This window comes from Pelodiscus sinensis, chromosome 21 (assembly GCF_049634645.1).
Source record: "Pelodiscus sinensis isolate JC-2024 chromosome 21, ASM4963464v1, whole genome shotgun sequence".
Lineage (NCBI taxonomy): Eukaryota > Metazoa > Chordata > Testudines > Trionychidae > Pelodiscus > Pelodiscus sinensis.
Genome location: NC_134731.1, coordinates 3060088 through 3080075, shown reverse-complemented (window position 1 = coordinate 3080075; position 19988 = coordinate 3060088). Strand labels below are relative to the sequence as shown.

At 45.8% G+C, this 19988-nt stretch overlaps 1 protein-coding gene across 6 annotated transcripts in view; it reads right to left on the bottom strand.

Moving 5' to 3' along the window:
- Nucleotides 1-19988, bottom strand: part of SPECC1 (sperm antigen with calponin homology and coiled-coil domains 1) — a 175914-nt gene that overhangs the window by 110440 nt on the left and 45486 nt on the right. For all 6 annotated transcript variants that reach the window (XR_012896994.1, XM_075904346.1, XM_075904347.1 and 3 more), the window contains exon 3: nt 13334-13460. Coding sequence is in view for 5 of the 6 variants with exons in the window: in XM_075904346.1 (XP_075760461.1) it covers nt 13334-13460 (127 nt within the window). In the remaining variant the exon portion in view is untranslated. The remainder of the gene's footprint in view (nt 1-13333; nt 13461-19988) is intronic.

Here is a 19988-nt window from a genome sequence, read left to right as displayed (position 1 = left end):
CCAGTGCCTGAGAGGCCCGAGGGAAGGGGGCAGAGAGGCAATGCATGGGCCACAGGTTGTCCACCACAGGATTGCAATCAGGCGGCCCATCGAGATGAAGGACGGCCACTCATGCAGCCCATTCGCTAGTCTTGGTTGCCCATCACTGGTTTAGTGCCTGTTCTAAGCCAGGTACCAGTCATATTTAAACATCCTTATCAAACAAGTCTCAACTAACCAGTTTGTTAACCTGTCCTCAGACTAAGTTGGCAGGGTAAAGAGCTGGACACTGCTTGCTACAGGCTTCCTTGCTATATTGCAGACAGACTGTTTATTACAGCATATACTTGAAAGACAAAGATCAGCACCAGACTTTCCATTACAGGAAGCCACAGGCATGCCCGTTGCTCAGCCAGCACAGACAGTATCTGAGGGGACTTGGGTCCCAGGTACCCTACACCTGGACACAGGCCTTTGTATGAATTTTGGGTATAGTTAAAACACAGTCAGGACTCATTTGCATTGTAAGTAAGACTGGGCCATGCTTTCACTCTGCCCAGGAACATGTGTACCGGTACGTTATCTGGGAAGCAAATATCACCCTACAGACCTGGGAAACAAATCTTTTAGAAACCTTCTTAAAAACTCTGAAGGTTTGGTGGGTTAGACACCTGTCCTAACCTGCAATCAGTTCTCGCCAAGGTCCAGGCTTGAATGGTCTCGGATGGGGTGGTATTTCAGTACCACTGGGGCAAGGAGATATTACTTTACAGCAGACCTCACTATGAATTCTGTTGGGGGTTTTCCCCAACAGGAAATAATATTGACCAGAGGGATTGCATCAATCAACACAACCTCTTGGATCAATAAGTCTTGTCATTGAGCAGTTCAGGCCTCTGCTTCTCACTCGTCATATGAAAGAACGGGGGTAGTGTGCCCTGGCTAGTAAAGTAGAGCAGAGTATGCCGCTGGCAATATGAATAGAAGGTAACTGAGGAGTCCTAACCCCCCCCCCCCGAAATCTAACATTTCAGAGGGTCGAGGCTGGAGACCAAGCACCCTTAATTTGACAGTGATGTGCAATATGTAGATAGACTGGTTCTAACATCCTGATGGGGCATGTGAAATGAAACAAGCAGTGGCAACGCAAGCCCACAGCAAGGGGTGAGCTGTGGAGATTTAGATGCAGCCACCACACACAGAAATAATGGAGACAACAAGGGCACTATTTACAGGCGCTTGCAGCTCAGACCATGGATAGTAAAGAAAAGGAGCTGTCTGTAGACCAAGGAGTAGCTGCCAGCATGATGAATGGGTGGCAATTTGTATTGTTCTTCCATGAGGGGAATGTGGCTAGATCCCGGAGGGGGTGATTAATCTTCTACACATGTAACCTTTCCCCAAGTACTAAAATTAGACAAGTTAATCAATTATATCAACAATTTCACATTGATACAGTTATCTATGAAATAGAGAAGAGGATTCTTCCTAGGGACCACATAGACTAAATCAAGCACTCCCCACAACCCAGTAGCTATTCAGTCTCTCATTAACAGGGGTAGAGATGTAAAGGGAAAATGGCTTTTTACAGGGCGAAGAAAGTGTGCAGACTCCCTTAGGGTACAGCTACACTAGCTCGTTAGTTCGAGCTAGGTAGGGTAATGAGGGCAAGCGGAGTTGCAAATGAAGCCCGGGATTCATTTGCATGTTCCCGGGCGCCGCCATTTTTAAATCCCCCTTAGTCCGAACTCTGTGCTCGCAGTACACGCGGCAAGGACTAGATAGTTCGAATTAAAGATCCTAATTCAAACTACTGTTACTCCTCATTCCGTGGGCACGGAGTTCGGACTAAGGGGGATTTAAAAATGGCGGTGCCCGGGAACATGCAAATGAAGCCCAGGATATTTAAATCCCGGGCTTCATTTGTAACTCCGCTTGCCCTCATTACCCTACCTAGCTCGAACTAATGAGCTAGTGTAGACGTACCCCTAGAGTCTCTGAGAGCTTATTTCCAGGTACTTCTCCTCCTACCCCAGGATACGCTGGCAAATGCAATTCATAGGCAGAGAAAATAATCGGCATCAATGTGGGTTGTGAAAGCTTAAGCAGAAACTAGAGGAGGAAAAACGTTCTGACAGAAAGACACAAAACCACATGCAACAGCCTGAGTCACGTAGCTGGGGGACAGGTATCCAGATTACAAAACCATCTTCACAGCTGGCACAAATGGGTTGGCAGATGCTACTCAGAGTCCAAGGACTGAGTCAGTCCTGGACACTGATCCCACCCTTTTCACCTTTCAGATATGGGCCCTCCTGGGCAATGCTGAGGCACACTGACTGGACCCATGAGGGAGTCAAACTACCAATGCCTGTGCTGTACTCGTGGTGTGACTACACTGCGTCTTTCACCAGCGCTGGATATTTCCTCAGGGAGGGAGACTAGTTCACAAACGTGCATGTCTGTATCAGAGAAGCAGCGACTCGCAGCAACAAACCACAGCATGGGCCCTACAGTCTTCACTGCAACCCAGAACTAGGCAAATCTGGTGTTTTCCAAGTTACAAAATAAATCTTTGGGTCCTGAACACTTGTTGCGGCTGTGATCAAATTCATGGAACCAAACTGAAGCCTTCCAGGAATTCACCTGTAAAGTTTCAGTCAATCCTCTCCCATTAGACTAAAGCATTAAGGGCCTCTGAAAAGTGGTTGGAAAACTAGCCTGAAGAATGCTTTGCACCATCCTGCTCTGCACACTTCGGGTACATCTACACTTGCACCTTATTCGAACTAGGAATGCAAAAAATGTAGGCGACCGAAATTGCTAATGAAGCGGGGATTTAAATATCCCACACTTTATTAGCATAATCTCACCTGCGCGCTATTCTGATTGCCATCTGATTCGAACCAGGAAGTGCGCTCCGGGCCGCATTAGTTTGAATCAAACCCCGGGGTTGGAACTCAAAAAATACTCCTCCATTTTCTGAGGAGTAACGTTAGTTCGAACCAAGGGGTTGGATCAGAAGTGCACTTCCTGGTTCGAATCAGCTGGCGATGGGAATAGCGCATGGGCAAGATTATGCTAATGAAGTGCGGGATATTTAAATCCCCACTTCATTATCAATTTCGGTTGCCTACATTTGCATCCCTAGTTCGAACTAGGGTGCAAGTGTAGACATACCCTTGGTAGGCCACGGGAACTTTGACTTTCTCTCTCATTCTCCAAGCGCAAACACCCTGGCACCTTGACAAGCCAGGCTGGTTGTGATACCTGTAGGCCTGGAGTTTTAGTCTTAAGAATCGTTTCTCCTCAAATTAGCTGGAGACTGGAAAAGAAACAAAAACAAACCAAGGCATTGTGGTATTCTAGGGAGCATCCCACGTTCCCCTTCTGTTTAGCTGATGTCTCTAACCAGGCTGCTATGATCTTTGCTGGCATGTTTGCAGCTGTAATGGATCTTCTCTATTTGTATTAGCTTGAGCCAATTAACTGTCACCATATTTAGAGAGTCAAGTCATTAAGGTTCTTAAGGGTTAGCATTTCAGTATCTCCTCCACACACTTGAATCCTTTTAACTGGCTCAGAGCCCAGTGGGCAAATATGTGCCAACAAAATAGTTCCCAAGGAAATACACAGCAGAGGGAGAAATGCTCTTTCATTTCAGGAGGCAAAGCATTAAAACATTAATATACTGTAAATATATTAAAGCAGATCTGAATTGCTTAACTGCCACACTACAGCAGAGCAGCAACGAAGTGAACAAAAGAGGGCCCAACAAGAAACAAAGTTCAACACATGGCAGCTCCTTCATGTCAATTGCTAGGAGTTGACTCCAGACAGCCACGGATGTGCCTCGGAGAGATTGGGCATGCCGTTTAGCCACAACAGAGTCAGTTCTCAGAGAGCCTGTCACAGAGTCACTAACATGCATTGCACTAATTCTGTTCCCGCGGATTTCACTTATGCAAGAATGCTAGTTACCAGGAGCTCACTAAATGGATCCTAGCTGGGACAACAAAAGTGGTACTTGCACTGCATGCCACCTCCAGAGGGGAGTCTAGCAGTAGATTCTCTTATCTTAGGGAACATAGGGAATGAGACCTAGGTCCTAAAATGTTATCTTGAGAATTGGGTTTCATGACATTAGGCCTGTTGGCCTTTATGCATTTGGAAACGAGGAGGCTGCAACTAGCATCAGATTTAATTCCTCACTCGAGTAGCTCAAAATATCTACCAAAAACAACCCACTTCAAGACAAGTGGACAGGCCAAGGAAGAAAAACACCTGGAAATTCAACATTTCACTTTATGGAACTGGATGCAAATAATGCCATCTATTAACTTTGCTCCATGCTTACACCAGAGCTGAATATATGAGTCCAAATACTGAGACTAAGACAAAGGATAAAAACAAGAGAAAGGTGGCAAAGAGGGGACTCAAAGGGATATGCCATATTTCAGCTGCTGTCTGTGCAGTATATGAATTGCAGTCAGTGTTGAAGGCAGAGCATTTTCTACACCAGTCCAATTAAATGATTTTTTCTGTGTGGGCTTTAACTTCTGTTTATCTCCCTTTTGCAGATGAACTGTGTAAAAGTGTGAACTGAAACAAGAACTGTTACTTTATGGATCATGAGGCAAAAAAGAGAGCTTAAAGTTGGCTCCTAAACATCTCGCCCCCCACCTTTTAAAATGTTTGGCTTTGAAATTAGATTAAATCATGCCCAGAAAATCAGAGGTGAAAACATACAGCTAAGCCTTAAACATTGTACTTTGTCTTCATTGGTGTCTGTCAATGCGAGCATTCAGAGCTATATATAACAGTATGACTATGTGCCTACATATTAGCATATGCCCCGTGTCAGGGAGTGGAGCAATAGGTGCAGCTACATGTTCAATAAATTATTTAGAGATTTTCTACCTTGAAAGCTCCACAGGCATTCTTTGTTACTGCCTTGGTATTCCGTTTCCAGAGCTAGAGCCTCCTTTTCTCCGGGAAAGACTGCTATGGTATGAGACTTACCAATACCATCTATGGCAGATGGCAGAATCCAGCTGCATTTCCAGATGAAGCTTTCTAGCATATTTATTGTCCCAAGGAAATCACAAATGGGATCAGTCATTTGGTTTCTAGTGAGGTCTTGTCACGTAACAGCACACACCAATGTCATTCCTTCCCCTCACATGCCCCAGTCTGTCTTTTACAGGGGAAAAATAGATGGCAACTTCACGGAATTCAAGGTGCATCAACCCAGCTGCAGACCCAGAGCAGCCTTTGATGTGACAGATCACAAGAAACAGATACTGTCAAAACTTGATACATGGTGGGGAAAAGGGCCTTAAGCTTAACCACAACCTGCCTTTCAAAGAGAATCACTTTCTTTTTTCAGCTCTAATTGGGGCCCATTAGCATTTTATGAAAAATTAATTGTCAGTTAGATTTATCAAGGTGTTTTTAAAGCCATTTATTTAAAAATAATTGTTTTGAAGCATCTGACCATTAAGAAAAGAGTTCTCATCCAGCTCGGCTTCACATTAGCACACAGTCACGGACCTTTGGGAACCTCCCATTTTGAGTACTTGTGTGTTTGAAAGGAAAAAGTTTCCTGGATGGGTTAACAAAGGAAATGGGACAAATCATCAGCCAATAGTGTGTGATTCCTCTTAATGCTAATCCTCTGTGAGCCCTTCTGGTCCGGGTTTCCCAGGGGATAGCACACGTTAAACCTAATATCCTTTCTCACAGCACTAGGGAAAGTGAGGGAAGAGGCCCAGGTCACCTTCATGGAGCCAGACTCCACTTCTTCTGGAGACCAGCAGCACTACCAACACAGAAAAGCACTAAGCAGACACATCTGGGAGGAAAAGCAGTTTACAAAAAAGGTGTGTCCCAGTGTTATTTATTTAGCAAGTTAATAAATCCCTGCCAGGTAAACATGAAAACCTAAGCACTCATTGCAATAACTGGCCTTTGTTTCAAGGAATACAAGCCTCAGATCTTTCTCTTGTGGGGGTGTTAACACAGTACGGAACAAGCATCATTAAGACACACTTTTACTTCCAGTGGAAATGAGAGAATCAGAGAGCTCTTAGGAAGGACCACTGGTGTAATGATTGGTGCCCACAGTTCCATTGGCCCTGTTTAGGAAGGACAACCCTTTTTTAACCAAATATTTACTCAACTGGAAGGCAACTTTGGCAAGTTGGCAGGAATCTGAGTGGTACACTAAATTTGCACAAAAAGGATCAAATTGCAGCCTCTCTCTTAAACAACAGTACGTGCTCAGGCCAAAATGGAGTGCTTGTTGCGTGCTGAGTCAGTCAACACGGTGATTATAAGATGGCTGCAGGCCACACTGTAGAACTCTGTGGGTTACACCTGGCCCGTGAGCCCTACTTTGACCATCACTGGCTACCCCAATTTTCTTTTTTATGCAACAAAAGGTGTCTAAAGAAAAGAAAAAAGAAAAAAAACCTTGACAGTGGTGTGGGATGGAAGCATAAAGCCTTCATCTTCCTAACTACCCTGCCTGATGTTCTTCCTTACAAATTACCTCTTAATAGAGTGAGGTCATTTAAACATAATTTATTATGCATCTTCATTTACTGTGCTAACAATGTAGCTAACAATATGCTTCATTTACTGTGGCCACAAAAGCTCATGATACCATCTACATGTTTTGTTAGGCTATAAAGTGCTACCAGACTTTTTGTTGTTTTTTAAGTTTATCCTGTACAGACTAACTTGGCTACCCCCTGAAGCCAATGTAGCATCCTGTCACTGATACTTCTGCCCAAGTGACCTTTCAGTTGGATGTAGGACATGTGGAAGATAATTTAAACTCTTAATTTTCTTAGGATAAACTTAAAAAACAACAAATGGTCTGGTAGCACTTTATAGACCAACAAAACATGTAGATGGTCTGATGAGCTTTCGTGGGCACAGCCCACTTCTTCAGACGACCGGAGTTTGGCATCTGGCAGTTCAGTCATTCTCAATAGCCCAGTATTGGCCAATCACACAGTTGAGTCAATGTTATTTGACACTTAGTCAGGGCCAGTTAGTGACCCATAACTGCAGTACTGCTGTGTTACAAGCCATGATCCCAAAGATGCTGTGCCCATGAAGAATTTGCCCTGTGTTGGACTTGAAATATTTGGTAAGAGGTTTTATCAAGTTTGTAAAAGGAAAATCACAAGTATTTGTAAGATTAAGATTGTGTATTTATGATAGACTATTACTGTTAAAGTACAAGTAAAACCCTGATTTTCAAACATCTGACTGCTAATGCTAACAAATAGCGCTTAATATATCCGTTCCTTTCCATTCTAATTGCAGTAATGTTCACTGACAATAGAAATTCTGGCCTTCTGTTTAATTTTTCAATAGTTTTAAGTGAATAGTGAAATTGCTAGTGAGGAGCGTAGCTCTGCAAAGTTAAAATTGAGAAAGACAGACCTTTGTTCTTCCATGCTGAAAGAGAGACTTATTGGGCTGGCCACTATCTCAATAGAAGGTGAAATAGCTTCAGAGCTTTGTCTCAAACAACTTATTGCCCATTTTGCACAAGCATGAAAAGCAAAGTTCTAAACGTTTACAACATAATTGATGGCCCAGTACAAAAGGGTTACAACTCAAAATCAGACTTCATTCAGTAGCAAGGAACAAAGGTTTTCATAGCTTCCCAAAAATCAGTTACTTCGGAAGGAAGACAATTGCAATCTGAAATGCAACTGTTTATAGCACTGACCAGAAACACTGTACAATTCAAAATGGTTCAAACTTTAAATGATCAGCTCCTGTGTTAGGATTAATGAAAAGTAGAAAAAATAAAAATATTTATTTTTATTTTTACATTGTTCATTTTGGATGCCAAATAAGTAAAGGTAAAATTCCATTCTAGACTTCTCAGTTTTCTCTTTATTGAAAGTGGGAGTTGAGGGCTCACCAAAGTCATACTTTGCATAGGGTGCCAAAACTCCTTGGGCCAGCCCTGGCCTTAAATATATTTATACGCTGATATGGTCTCTGAACATTGTAGTTCATCAAATTGGCAGGCAGGCATAGATAGCAATGTGCTTGTTCTGTTGCCCTCATTGAGAGGTTGTGCTCATTACTGCTTCTTTGGTTTTTAAGAAATAAAAACATATAGCCAAAAATGTGGGATCAAAGGGAGCGCAGACGCCAGCCAGCTCCTGGGGTAATATCTCACAGGAGATGAAAGGGCTGGTTCAAAAAGACAATTTTGAAGCCTGTAAAGATGAGACAGATGGGTTTGTTTCCATACAAGTATATTTTAGTCTCTGGTGGCTGTGTAGAAAGGAGAATGAAGTCTTTTGGATTTCCTGTTCCCTTACTGAGGGCCACCTATGTTCTCCTGAAAGTCTTCTAAGCAGTAACCATTCCTATCTATTTATTATAGGGTCAAAATATGGCTGTCTTCTGCATGGTGGCTGAGGAGAGAAGAGGGGACTGGGAAGTCTTTTCCCTTCCCCAAACACTCCCATTCATGTGGAAGCCATAATGTGCTGCTGCCTAAATACCCTGACCACAAACAGGGAGGGGCAGATGGCACGGCCAGCAGTACTGAGTACCCCAGAGGAGGCATGCACTGTGTGGAGTGCATGCTGCTACCCCTGTTCTGTACTAGTAAGGGCAACCCTCACGCTCAATGTTCCTGGTCAGACAAACCTTAGTGGGGAAACAAAGAGTTATACTGAAAAACTGACATCTTTTTTAGGTGAGGTGAATAGCTCTGTATAGGTTCAGGCCTCACCCATGAACACACAAATAAGCCAGCAGAAAATAAAATAAAATAAAATAAAATAAAATAAACCTACCCTGTTATTTACATGGGGAGGGTAATTGGTGCTGAACACTGCAGCTTACGGAACTTGATATCAGTAAGTATCACACAGATCTCTCCATCACGCCAAGAGCTTTCAGCTCAGCTCTGCACATGCCCAGCCTCGTCACACTCCCTACTTTCATCTGGCTTCTCTCACTCAGCACAGACCGAAATACAGACAAGATGACATTTAGAAAGATGAGTGTTTCAGTTGATGAACCAGCCAGGTAATAGCTTCTGCTGCTGGAAATACCGCAGGGGAGTAAACCAGAGAAAGGAAACTAAACAGCTCTTTGGAGAATGTACAACAGGATTCCAGAAAGTTTATAAATTGGGATTCTGCAGAAAGCTACAGGGAACTGATAGTCAAGATTTCCACTGATTTGCTGTGTAACTTTGAGCAAGTCACAGCACCTTCTGTGCCTACATTTCTCCATTTGTACAGTGAGATTAACGTGACACTCCTTCAAGGTAAGTAAATGACAGGCTGTGTCTACACTAGCACATACGTCAGCAAAACTTGCATCTCCTGGGTGTGACACCTCTCTCCCCAGCCAACATAAGTTTTGCCAGCATACGCGCTCCTGTGCACAGAGCTGTGTTGTAGATGTTACCACTGCTTGTTGAGCTGGCTTTATTATATCAACAGGCAAGTTCTCTCCCATCAACATAACATGGCTACACACGTGCTTTTACAGTGGCATAGTTGTATTAGCACAGCTGTGGCACTGTAAGCGTGTAAGTGCAGAGACAGCCTTAGTATGTAAAGTGCTTTGAGCGCTTCAGATGGGCATGGGCAGAATATATGGTTATTATTCAGTTTCATTTGTAAACCTAAAAACTTGATGTTTCGGGAGAGGCTGACCTTCCTGGAACCCTAAGACCCAAGGATTTACCAGTTTGGGTAAATACCTAGGTAGCTACTCCTTTGAAGCCAATTTATTTACTACTTAGTTTGGTAGATGCAAGCAGTACAGAGACATTTCCAAAGCCCTTCCTTCATCCTCCTTCAGTTTTGCTGTTCTTTTAGCTCCTTTTGTTACAAAGGAACAGTCTGAACAACAGCTGTAAGAGCTTTACAAATCTGGCCTTTAAGTTAAACAAGCGTCTCTGCTTCAGGGTTCCCACGACAAAACATAACTCAATGGAACAGGAATATACATCCAAGGCAGCTCTCCCTGTACGTGTCATTTCATTTTACATCCACTTTCAAAACAGCCAGGAGTTTGCATCGCCAAACACCACAAAGCAGGAATTCCAGCCTGGGATCTGTCTCCAGTTCCGTTTGCTCATACTCCGCTTTCCAGGGGGACGGAGGGGTTTGGCCCTGTCTTCCTTTAAGCTGCCTCTGATTTACTGCATTAGCTTCTAATGAGGCAGGCAGGCTAGTCTGTGTGTCAGCATAAAAAAGATGGTGTGCATGGCTTAAACTCTGCAAGGGGCCACCTATACATCACAGGCTGTGTTAGACAGGCAGGAGTGGTGTCAATTATTTATTATCTGCAACACTGGGAACACTCGCTCTTGCTCAAGGTCACCAAAACAAATGCAGGAGGGTTATGCTCAAGGGCGTGTGCAACCTAGGCATTTTTGGTTTCTGTAACTTGTTTCTTTTAAATTATAGCAAAGCAATAATGTTACAGAGACGCTACAATGTTCATCTGAGTTTGCATTGTGTCCTTTAGATACAGCTGCATTATAGATATGGAACCTAACCACTGGCTCAGATAAGGACAAAGGAAGAGTGAAAGGAGCAGGCAGAAGTCATGGAGAAAAGAAATGGTAATTTCAGCTGAGCTCTGGAGGAAGGGGTAACGGGAAGAGGCTGCTCCTGAGGACAGAAGTGGTGGAGAAGGCGGGGCTCTCACACTGAGAATGGGCTAATCACACTGAATGAGGTGGGTGAGGGCAGGCAGTGCTAGTCTTGCAGAGGGAGTAGGAAGGGGAACAGTGAGGCAGAGTGGTTAAAACCAAGCAGGGAAAGGCTGAAATGGAACCTGAAAGGAAGAGGAGCCCGTGGGGTGTGCTGCACAGAAGGCAAGGAAGTCACACACTGTCTGTGTTACATGGTGGGTGTCTGCATTCACACACAAGATAGTCTGGAAGCCTGAGACAGGGGAGACCAACATCACAACTCCCACCCAGGAGAAACATCCAGGAAGTGAGCCCGAGCATCAGAGCTTTGGGTCCTTTGTTGGCAGGCGCAGAAATACATGCTCCTATGCAGATCACAAATGTGGGTAAAGGCACAGCAAGGAGGAAGCTGAATGTCAAAACCACGGGTCTCTGGGTCAGACAGAGAGGCCAAAAAGGAAAAAAAGAGACACAAAGAATTCTAGGCTGTCAGCCAGCCACATGATACCCTGCTTACATTTCCCAGCCTGGCAGAATATGCTCACCTAGCTTCATTCTGTATTCAGGCTAGTATTGTGGCTTAGCCCTGTCCACTGCTAAAGGCCCCTCTGAGGCACTGATTCAGTAGGGTCCTGGCAACTGCAATTTGCTAGTCTCTTTGGGTATGTCTACACTAGCCACCCTAGTTCGAATTAGGGTGGCTAATGTAGTCATTCAAACTTACAAATGAAGCCCGGGATTTAAATATCCCGGGCTTTATTTGCATGATCCCGGTCGCCGCCATTTTTAAATGCCCTGTAGTTCAAACTACCTGCCTACGGCTACACGCGGCACGGGCTAGGTAGTTCAAATTAAAGCTCCTAATTCAAACTACCGTTACTCCTCATTGCATCCATTAAAGTCCAGTACCTTGGTTTTGCTTCACTGAACAATAGGATCTGTGTTTGGGTTACCATAATAGCTTTTCAATGTTACATTATGCACTGCTCAGTTGAAGTAAAAATTTCCATAAAGTTTTTATCTCTTGCTGGCTAGCAACACTGCTCTGTCACTGCCTGAATGCTGGCAAACCCTGCAGAGGCCATGATAAATAGTGAGGTCATGGCCAAATTTAATAAGGTCTTACATTCTCTCTGAAATGCCACCAGAGAGCAGACAAAGGCGTGTGTTTGCTGAGCTCATCAGGGAAAGCCAAGGGTTTGTACAGAGTACTTGGTATGCAGATGGCGTGGCTGCCTGCCTTTCGAAACTGATGCAGAGCTGAAAGCAATGGGAAGGAGCAAAGGCACAGAGCTCACCATGAAAAGGCACTGGAGACAAGCTCCACACGAGGCCACTAGGTCAACGTGGCACCTCACCACCCCACTCTGAGACTTTTTTTTCCTCTCATCCTCTTGCTGCCTCTGCTGTGTGAGGGGAGGTGGCTCTGCACAATCGAAACAGGAAGAGGAGACCTGTGTTTCTATTAAGATGTGATCCACTCTCAGAAAAAGTTTGAGAACCCCTGGTTTATTTCATTCTTAGGCACTGGACTGGCTATAAGGCTGTGTACGTCTGGTCTGGGGCAATGACACGCTTCCCGGATGACCAGGATTCTTTCTGCAGGAGGCTGCTGGGTTTCAGCAGCCACCAGGAATAGCACCATCCTCTCAGGAAGCAGTGATGATGGGCAGTTTTCTCCATTCCACAGCACTAGCTACTAGCGCCACCTAGTGATTCTTCTTTGTAATTGACCAGGACTATTACAACTGGATTGAAAATGACACACACACAAGTCTTGGGCATAACAATTCAATTAGCATTTCTGCAATGCTCCTGAACACTTTTGTGTAACTCACACAACACATTTTCTCTCTTGAACTGTACAAATGAAGGTTATAACACACTGTTATTTACTGCTATCAATATTGAAAAAACAAGGCACAATGAATCCTAAATACAAATCTGGATGTGACGACAATATTGTGTATGCTAAACACCCCAGCAACATATTTAATGGGATTCACCAGTATTTTAAGAACTGTTATGTCCCTGTTAAGTTACCAGTTATGATAAGTATATGGATGGAAAATAAATTCAATAAAATAGCTCACATATCAAATTAAAATCATAATCGGGGTACTGCTGATCCAGCAGGAAAAGCACACGAGGGTTGGGAAAAAGCAGCATAATTTTCATAATTTTACAGTTTACCCAAGAGGGCTTGTTTCCCCTTTTTTTCCGCAAAAGGTAAAGTTGATTTTTATCATCCTGTGAAAATGGCAACATTTTGTTTAGTGTCAAATGTGGGAAAACTTGCCGCTTTCTCCAAGAGTAGTACTTCACCATGGTTTGTCCTGATAACATATGGTCACTGGCAGAAAAGGCAAAACGTCTGCCTTGATCAAATGTGGGAAAACTGATAGCTTTGCTCCCCTCCAACACAGTTGTGGATTACTGACTTTAAGGCGGGTATGCTATATTCAAAGGTATGTCTATGAGGCACATTCCTGACTGTGTCACTCCCAACATTAATATTTCCGTGGGAAAAGTCTTACTGCCCTACTGAGATGACAATAGATATGAGAGCTCCAACTGAGAACCTGGTAAACTGAAGGACTTAGTGATCCCAAAAGGCCAGATAAATTGATCTGCCATCCAGTTTACTCCTACCTGTGCTGGACTTCAGTCGATTCTCAGCAAGCTCAGAAATTGCTCCTGTTGTAATGGTCTTCTTCAATCTGGAGGCTGCTGTCACTCCCGGCTTTGTTAGCATGTCATCACTGCTAGCTCTTTTCAGCTGCAAGAAAGAGAGAGATCCTGTGAGCAACCAGAAGAATGAAAGATGCAGTACGCCCAGGAGATGTATATCTGTAAAATCATCTCAGTTGTAAGAAGAGTGCTGACACACTTGGAGAAGAGTATTTCAGGAAAAGGAAACCCATTGAAATACTGCTTTGGAATCAGTAATCTGGAGTCATTCCTGAACATTCAGAAGAGGAAAATATCCTTCTCCCACATATTAGAGGGAATTTCTCACCTTGGTACCACATATTCAAGAAAGATGTGGAGAAATTAGAGAGGGTGCAGAGAAAAGCAACAAAAATGATTAAAGGTCTAGAGAACATGAGCTATGAGGGAAGACTGACAGAATTGGGCTTCTTTAGTTTGGAAAAGAGAAGCCTGAGAGGGGACATATTAGTGGTTTTCAAGTATTTAAAAGGGTGTTACAAGGAGGAGGGAGACAAATTGTTCTCCTTGGCCTCTGAGGATAGGACAAGAAGCAATAGGCTTAAATTGCAGCAAGGGAGGTTTAGGTTGGACATTAGGAAAAACTTCCTGTCAGGGTGGTTAAACACTGAAATATGTTGCCTAGGGAGGTTGTGGAATCTCCATCACTGGAGATGTTTAAGAGCAGGTTAGATAGACATCTATCAGGGATCGTCTAGATGGTGCTTGGTCCTGAAGTGAGGCAGCGGTGGGGACTCAATGACCTCTCAAAGTCCCTTCCAGTTGTAGTGTTCTATGTCTATATCTGATATTCCCCAGGAGATCTCTTCAATGCAAGGACTTTTTTCCTTGGGGCCAAGAAAGGCCCAGGACAGCATACTACAGGCTGAGAAAGAAATGGGACTGATGAAATTTCACTCAGATACCAAGCCTAACGAACATCAATGGCTCCTCCCCAAGTCCCTGGGACAGTAGGCCCAGTGCATTCACACATGAACTCGAAGTTTTATCTACTAGGTGGGATTATTGGTACCAAATTCAACAGCCTGCAGTGGTGGGGGAAGCATGTTTGTATTCATTCCTACCTTTTAGTGAAGTGGGCCAAGAGGCAATGCAGATTCAGTGATGCATTCTATGGTGGGGGTGGGGTGAAAAATCCCCACTGTCCCACTGAGCAGCACCAGCTCATCAATTAGTGCACTAGAGACTTATTCTCATGTCCCGGCTGGAGTCAAGCACCTAGGCTTCTGAACATAAAGAAACCAGCAGCTGAGGAAACTGAGGAACAAAGCACAGCAGGCAAGGAACAGTATAAAATAACTGGCATCTCAGTGCATCCCTATGCACAAAAGGTTCCAGGCCTTGGCAGGATCTGCAGCTCTCTATTTCTGTTTCAGCTGAGGCCGTTTTACATGGCTTCCCATTGTGCTCCAGCAGCAACTTCAGTCTTGACCTGGCAGAACCAGGTATTTCCAATGGAGAGGCTGTCTGCTCATTCCCATCTCTCTGCCAAACAAGAACTGACAAATTTAGCAGCATCATAAACTCTGCTTTGTGATATGAGCAACGTGGCCACTAGGGACTGAGCCAAAAGTATTTAGTGGAGGACCACGAGGAATCCAGTGGTGCCTTAAGGACTCACAATTTTATTATGGCATAAGCTTTTGTGAGCCGCAGTTCAATTCATCAGATGCATGAAGTGGAAGAAAAAGAAACAGATAGTAGGAATATAGAGATGGGAGTGTTACATCAGAGCTAATTCAATCAGGATCAGGCCCATTCGCAGGAATTTCTGGGGGAGGGTCTTTTTTTGTAAATGTGGACTGGAAGGGTCAGAGGGCACCCTCCCCCATGGTCCCCCAAATAAGCATGCTCCAGCCAGCTGGAGGAAGGCAGGAGCTGCCTGTTGCCCACGCCTTCCTCCCCATGCTCCAGCCAGCTCAGGGATGGCTGGGGCTGATTTCCCCCAGGAGGGGGGCTGTGGAAATCAGTCCCAGTCTTTCCTCTGGTTAGTGGGAGCATGGGAGAGGGAGGCTCAGGCAGCGCGCAGCTCCTGCCTTCCCCTGGCTGCCCAGAGCATGCTTACTTTGAGGATAATAAGGGGGTGCACTCACACCTTTCTCCCCCCACCCTGCATACAGGCCTGATTCATCAATTCAAATTGCTAATTGAAATCTGCCTGTATTCGAAGTCACATTCAGAAACTGTCCTCCAGCTTTAACCTGGTTGTGCTCTGGAGAACCATGACTGCTCCCCTGCTGGTGGCGGAGGGGCTTCCACCAGCCTGGGGAAGAAGGGGACGTGGGACTTGCAGTTACCTCACAGAAACAAGCTGGATGAGGCACGGTCTTGAATCAATTGTACTGGACCAATCTGAGCTGGGGAGAGAGACAAGTCTGCAAGCCGCACAGCGTCTTCTCCCAGTTTGAACAGGCTCCGCGTCAGTGCCACTGTCACACAGAAAACGGAACAGATGGCTTAGCAGAACTAGTTGTTAGATTTTTCAAAGGACCACTGAAGGTGCGGCAGCCCCTTAACAACTCCCCCATCGTGGGCTAGGTAAGGGGGTCGCAGATTGTTGTAGGAATCATACATCCAGTGTGTCTGTTCTGCTCATCTTCTGTAGCCTCTAGCCAAGGTCTGAATGCAAGTTCCAGGCTTGTCTTTTGGCAGCTGTTGTGCAGGTTTCCTCTGAGGGTGAGGCCTGAGACGGCTCTGTGAAGCGTAGCAGCTGAAGTGGCGTTTCCAAATCTGCTCATACCTCTTGCCCCCCTCTGAGCAAGCTGCAGCAGAACCGGACACCACCCAAAGGTGGTCCCCTCACTGTCTATGGGACTAGAATGTGGGGCTGCGGTGACAGCACTGAAGGGGGAATCGCCCCTCAGAAGTGGGGGGATGGGTAGAGGCTGCCCGTACCAAGCTGTGGCTGAGCAACAGCACTTGCTAGAGCAGCAGCAGCCCCTCCTGCAGCAATTCCTATATATCCAAGCAGCAGAGGGCAAGGCCTTGGGCACTCACCTCTGCTGTGTGGAGGGGGGGGTAGAATCTACACTCTTGGGCCCTTTCTGCTACAGCTAGCGGCCCCCAGCCAGTCCCACTGCCTGTCCTAGGGCACAGCCTGTCTGCCTTGCGGACAAGGGGCTCTCACGCTATTGCTGCAGTTAGGAGGGAACTAAGCAGAGCAGCAGCCCCCACTCCCCTCGCTATGAGACCTTGACTGGAATGAAGGTCTCAGAGGCCTCCCACTTTTGCTGTGGGCAGAGTCAACCCCTACCTGGGGTGGGTGATAATTTTTGATGGGGGGCCATTCCAAGAATTTGGAAAGTGGTCAAGGGCCGCATTCTTCCATATGAATGGAGGAAGTGCAGGGTCTGGAATGGAGGTTGGGTGCAGAGGGAGCTTTGGGTAAAGGACTGGGGTGCAGGAGAGGCTGTGGAGTCAGGGAGGGAGTTTGGGTGAAGGAGGCAGTTGTGACCTGGACTAGGGTGCAGGGATCTGGGTTGTGAACTAGGTTGTGAGCATGGACCTAGGGTGCAGGAGGGGGTACCGGGGTTTGGGTTGTGACTTGGGGCAGGAGACTGGGGTGGCAGGATCTGGGTGGGAATATGGGTGCAGGAAAAGAGACAGAGGGTTTGGGTTGCGACCTGGGGCATGGGTTTGTGGTGCAGGCTATGGGGATGGGAGGCAGAGGGTTTGGGTTATGTGGGGGAAGGTGGCAGAGGGTTGGGCTGCCAGAGGTAGGCTCTGACTGGGAGAATTACCTGCTTGACTCCTAGCCGACAGCCTTCTAAAGCAGACCTCCCTGCCCCCGCACTGACTACAGGGGCCATGTGGTTTTTGAACAGCTAAGAGCCTGAGGAGAGGGCAGGGGAGGGGGCTTTGCAAGCTATCTGTTGACAAGAGGTAGCTCCTATTGGCCAGAAACTGGCCAATGGGATTGAGCTGGGGGTGGGAGCAGCATGTGAAGGCTCACAACTGTTAACCAAAGCCCTGCAGCAGCTTTTCTCAGCATCATGCAGTGGGCAGAACAGGAAAAGAGTCTGCCTGAGGCTCCCTGCTGCGTCTGTGGGCAGACCTGGTCCGTACTCTGCTCCCACCCCACCCACAGGACTGGCTTCTCATATGCACCACAGGAGAGCCACATGGCATGCTGGGAGCTGTAGTCCCTTTTTTGCCTCCCCTGCTTCCCTTCCCGTGTTGGGTGGTGTGGAGGGATGTGGGCAGGACTACATCTCCCAGAGGGCTGGGGCCCTTCCCTCCAGTGTCAGCCTGGCATTAGCAGCAGGTGCCTTTCTCTCTAGGCTCTGATTGGCCCCTGCGGCTCACAGTCAGCAGAGGGGGAGGCTGCCGCTTGGGTCCAGCTTGAGACGCTGTGGGCTGCCAGGCCTCTGTGTTGGGGAGCATGCCAGGGGCTGCAGACAGAGCTGGCAAAAGAAGGCAGGGGGTGCACAGGGCCCAGCCCCTGGCCTTGCTCCCGGGGAAGGGAGGAAAGAGCCCCATTCTTCTCCCAGCCAGCCAGAGCATGGGGGAGGGCGGGGCAATGCACCACCCCAACCAGGCCAGAACTGGAACCATGAGGGACAATGGGGGGGGTGAGTTCACACCCTTAGCGCACCCCCTGCATATGGGCCTGAGGGCGGCTGTGGATAAGAAGATGAGAATGCCTGAAGTGGAAAATGACTTCTTATAATGAGAGAGCCATTCTCAGCCCCTAGTCAGACCCATTTTGATAGTGTCAAATTTGCACATGAATTCCAGCTCAGCAGTTTCACATTGCGGCCTGTTTCCAAAGTATTTTTTCTTGAGGATGGCAACTTTAAAGTCTGTAACTGTGTGTCCGGGGAGATTAAATGTTCTCCCACTGAGTTTTGTATGTTACTATTCTTGATGTCTGATATGTGTTTATTTATTCTGTTGCATAGAGACAGTCTGGTTTGGCCAGTGTACATGGCAGACGGGCATTGCTGGCACATGATGGCATATATGACATTAGCAGCTGTGCAGGTGAACAAGCCTTTGGTGGGAAGGCTGGTGTGGTTAGGTGTGCAGGATGCTTTATCAAAAGGAAAGAGCAGAGTTATCAAAGGGAAATGTCTGCATCATGTCAGCAGTTTAGACCTTCAGGAGTTTCATTTATTGAACAGCAGTGACGAAAGCTAACCCAGGAGAGTTGGGGAGGTGCAGGACTTGATTATCAGTGTGAAAACAGAAGTGTGCATCGAGGAGAGGGTTACCTGGGAATCAGCCACAGCACAGAAAGGCATCAGCTCTCAGGTTTAGAAAAAGAAGCTTCAGAAAGTTCCAGATTACAATGGATACATTGCCATGATGTGCTTCACAACCTCGGAGGAAGACATGGTGTGTTCTAAGCAGTTATTTAAATAGAAGTGTGCTTGGTGCACAGGAACTGAAAGTCTCGGTGCCCCTGTAAAATGCATAGCTAAGTGTACATGAAGGGGGACCTTCTATTTAGAGGCAGAAGAAGAGAATTGGTACCCAAGACACTCAGGCAATTCAGGACCCACTCAACTGAACTAAAGGCAGCTGCTCCCCAGGGAATGTGTCTAGTTAGGACTGCAAATTTGTCCCCTCCCAGACATTCAAGAAAGCACTTGGAGCATGCAGGATGTGGGATGGGTTTGTAATTTCAGGACAAATGATCTAGTTACATGCCTGAAATCCAATGATATCTGTGGAGCTGCTGCATCATATTTGCTCAGGCATTCAAAAACCACATGAGAATTAAGTTTTACAACTCGAAGTCCCCAAAAGTATTAAACATACCTCTGAATAAGGCTCTGCTAATACAGTGACTTTGTAAACAAATTATGCTCAGTAATAGCTGAACATTTTTCTGAGAGAAGCAATGCTAAGGAGGACAGCAAATTTATATCCACAGGACTTCCAACTGGACAACCCACCAAAAGTTGAAGACAAAGATCTTGCTCTGAAGTGTCAAAGATTGGCATTGGTAACAATGCTGCCTCTCTTCTTCCAGTACTGCACTGCAGTGTCAAAACCCTGGTGTGACATTTGAACCAAGACCTCCAGCCACATGGCAAGGTGCCAACCAGACTTACTACAGAGCACGAGACACAAACTCACAGGGAATATTCAAGCATATATTTTAATGCAGCTTTCATTGGTTGAATTTCCACTAGCCAGCTCATCACTATGTATGTTGATATTCCAAAATCCAACATTAGCTGCTAACACCAGAGTTTACTCAGGAGACTTTATTGCCCCTGAAAAAGCACTTTTTTGTTTTGTTTTGTTTTGTTTTTGCTGGTAAACCAAGTTCACTCTAGAGGCGTATTCAGGAAATTCATGCAAATCTGAAAGACCAAAAACATATGCTTCACAAGAAAACCATTGAAAGGCTGTTGGCCTAAACCAGAGTAAGGAGGAGTCCTTTTCAGAATCCTTGCCAGATGTGTTTCTCTTTTCGTGCACTTCCACAGCTCAGATTAACTAATGAGTAACCTTCAAGAGAGAGAATCTTTTAAGAATCTTAGACCGAGGCTGTGTAGTAGCTCTCTCTAAACTAGAGTGAGATGATGGTGGATAGAAAAGAGATGAGAAAAGAGCTTATAGTGCA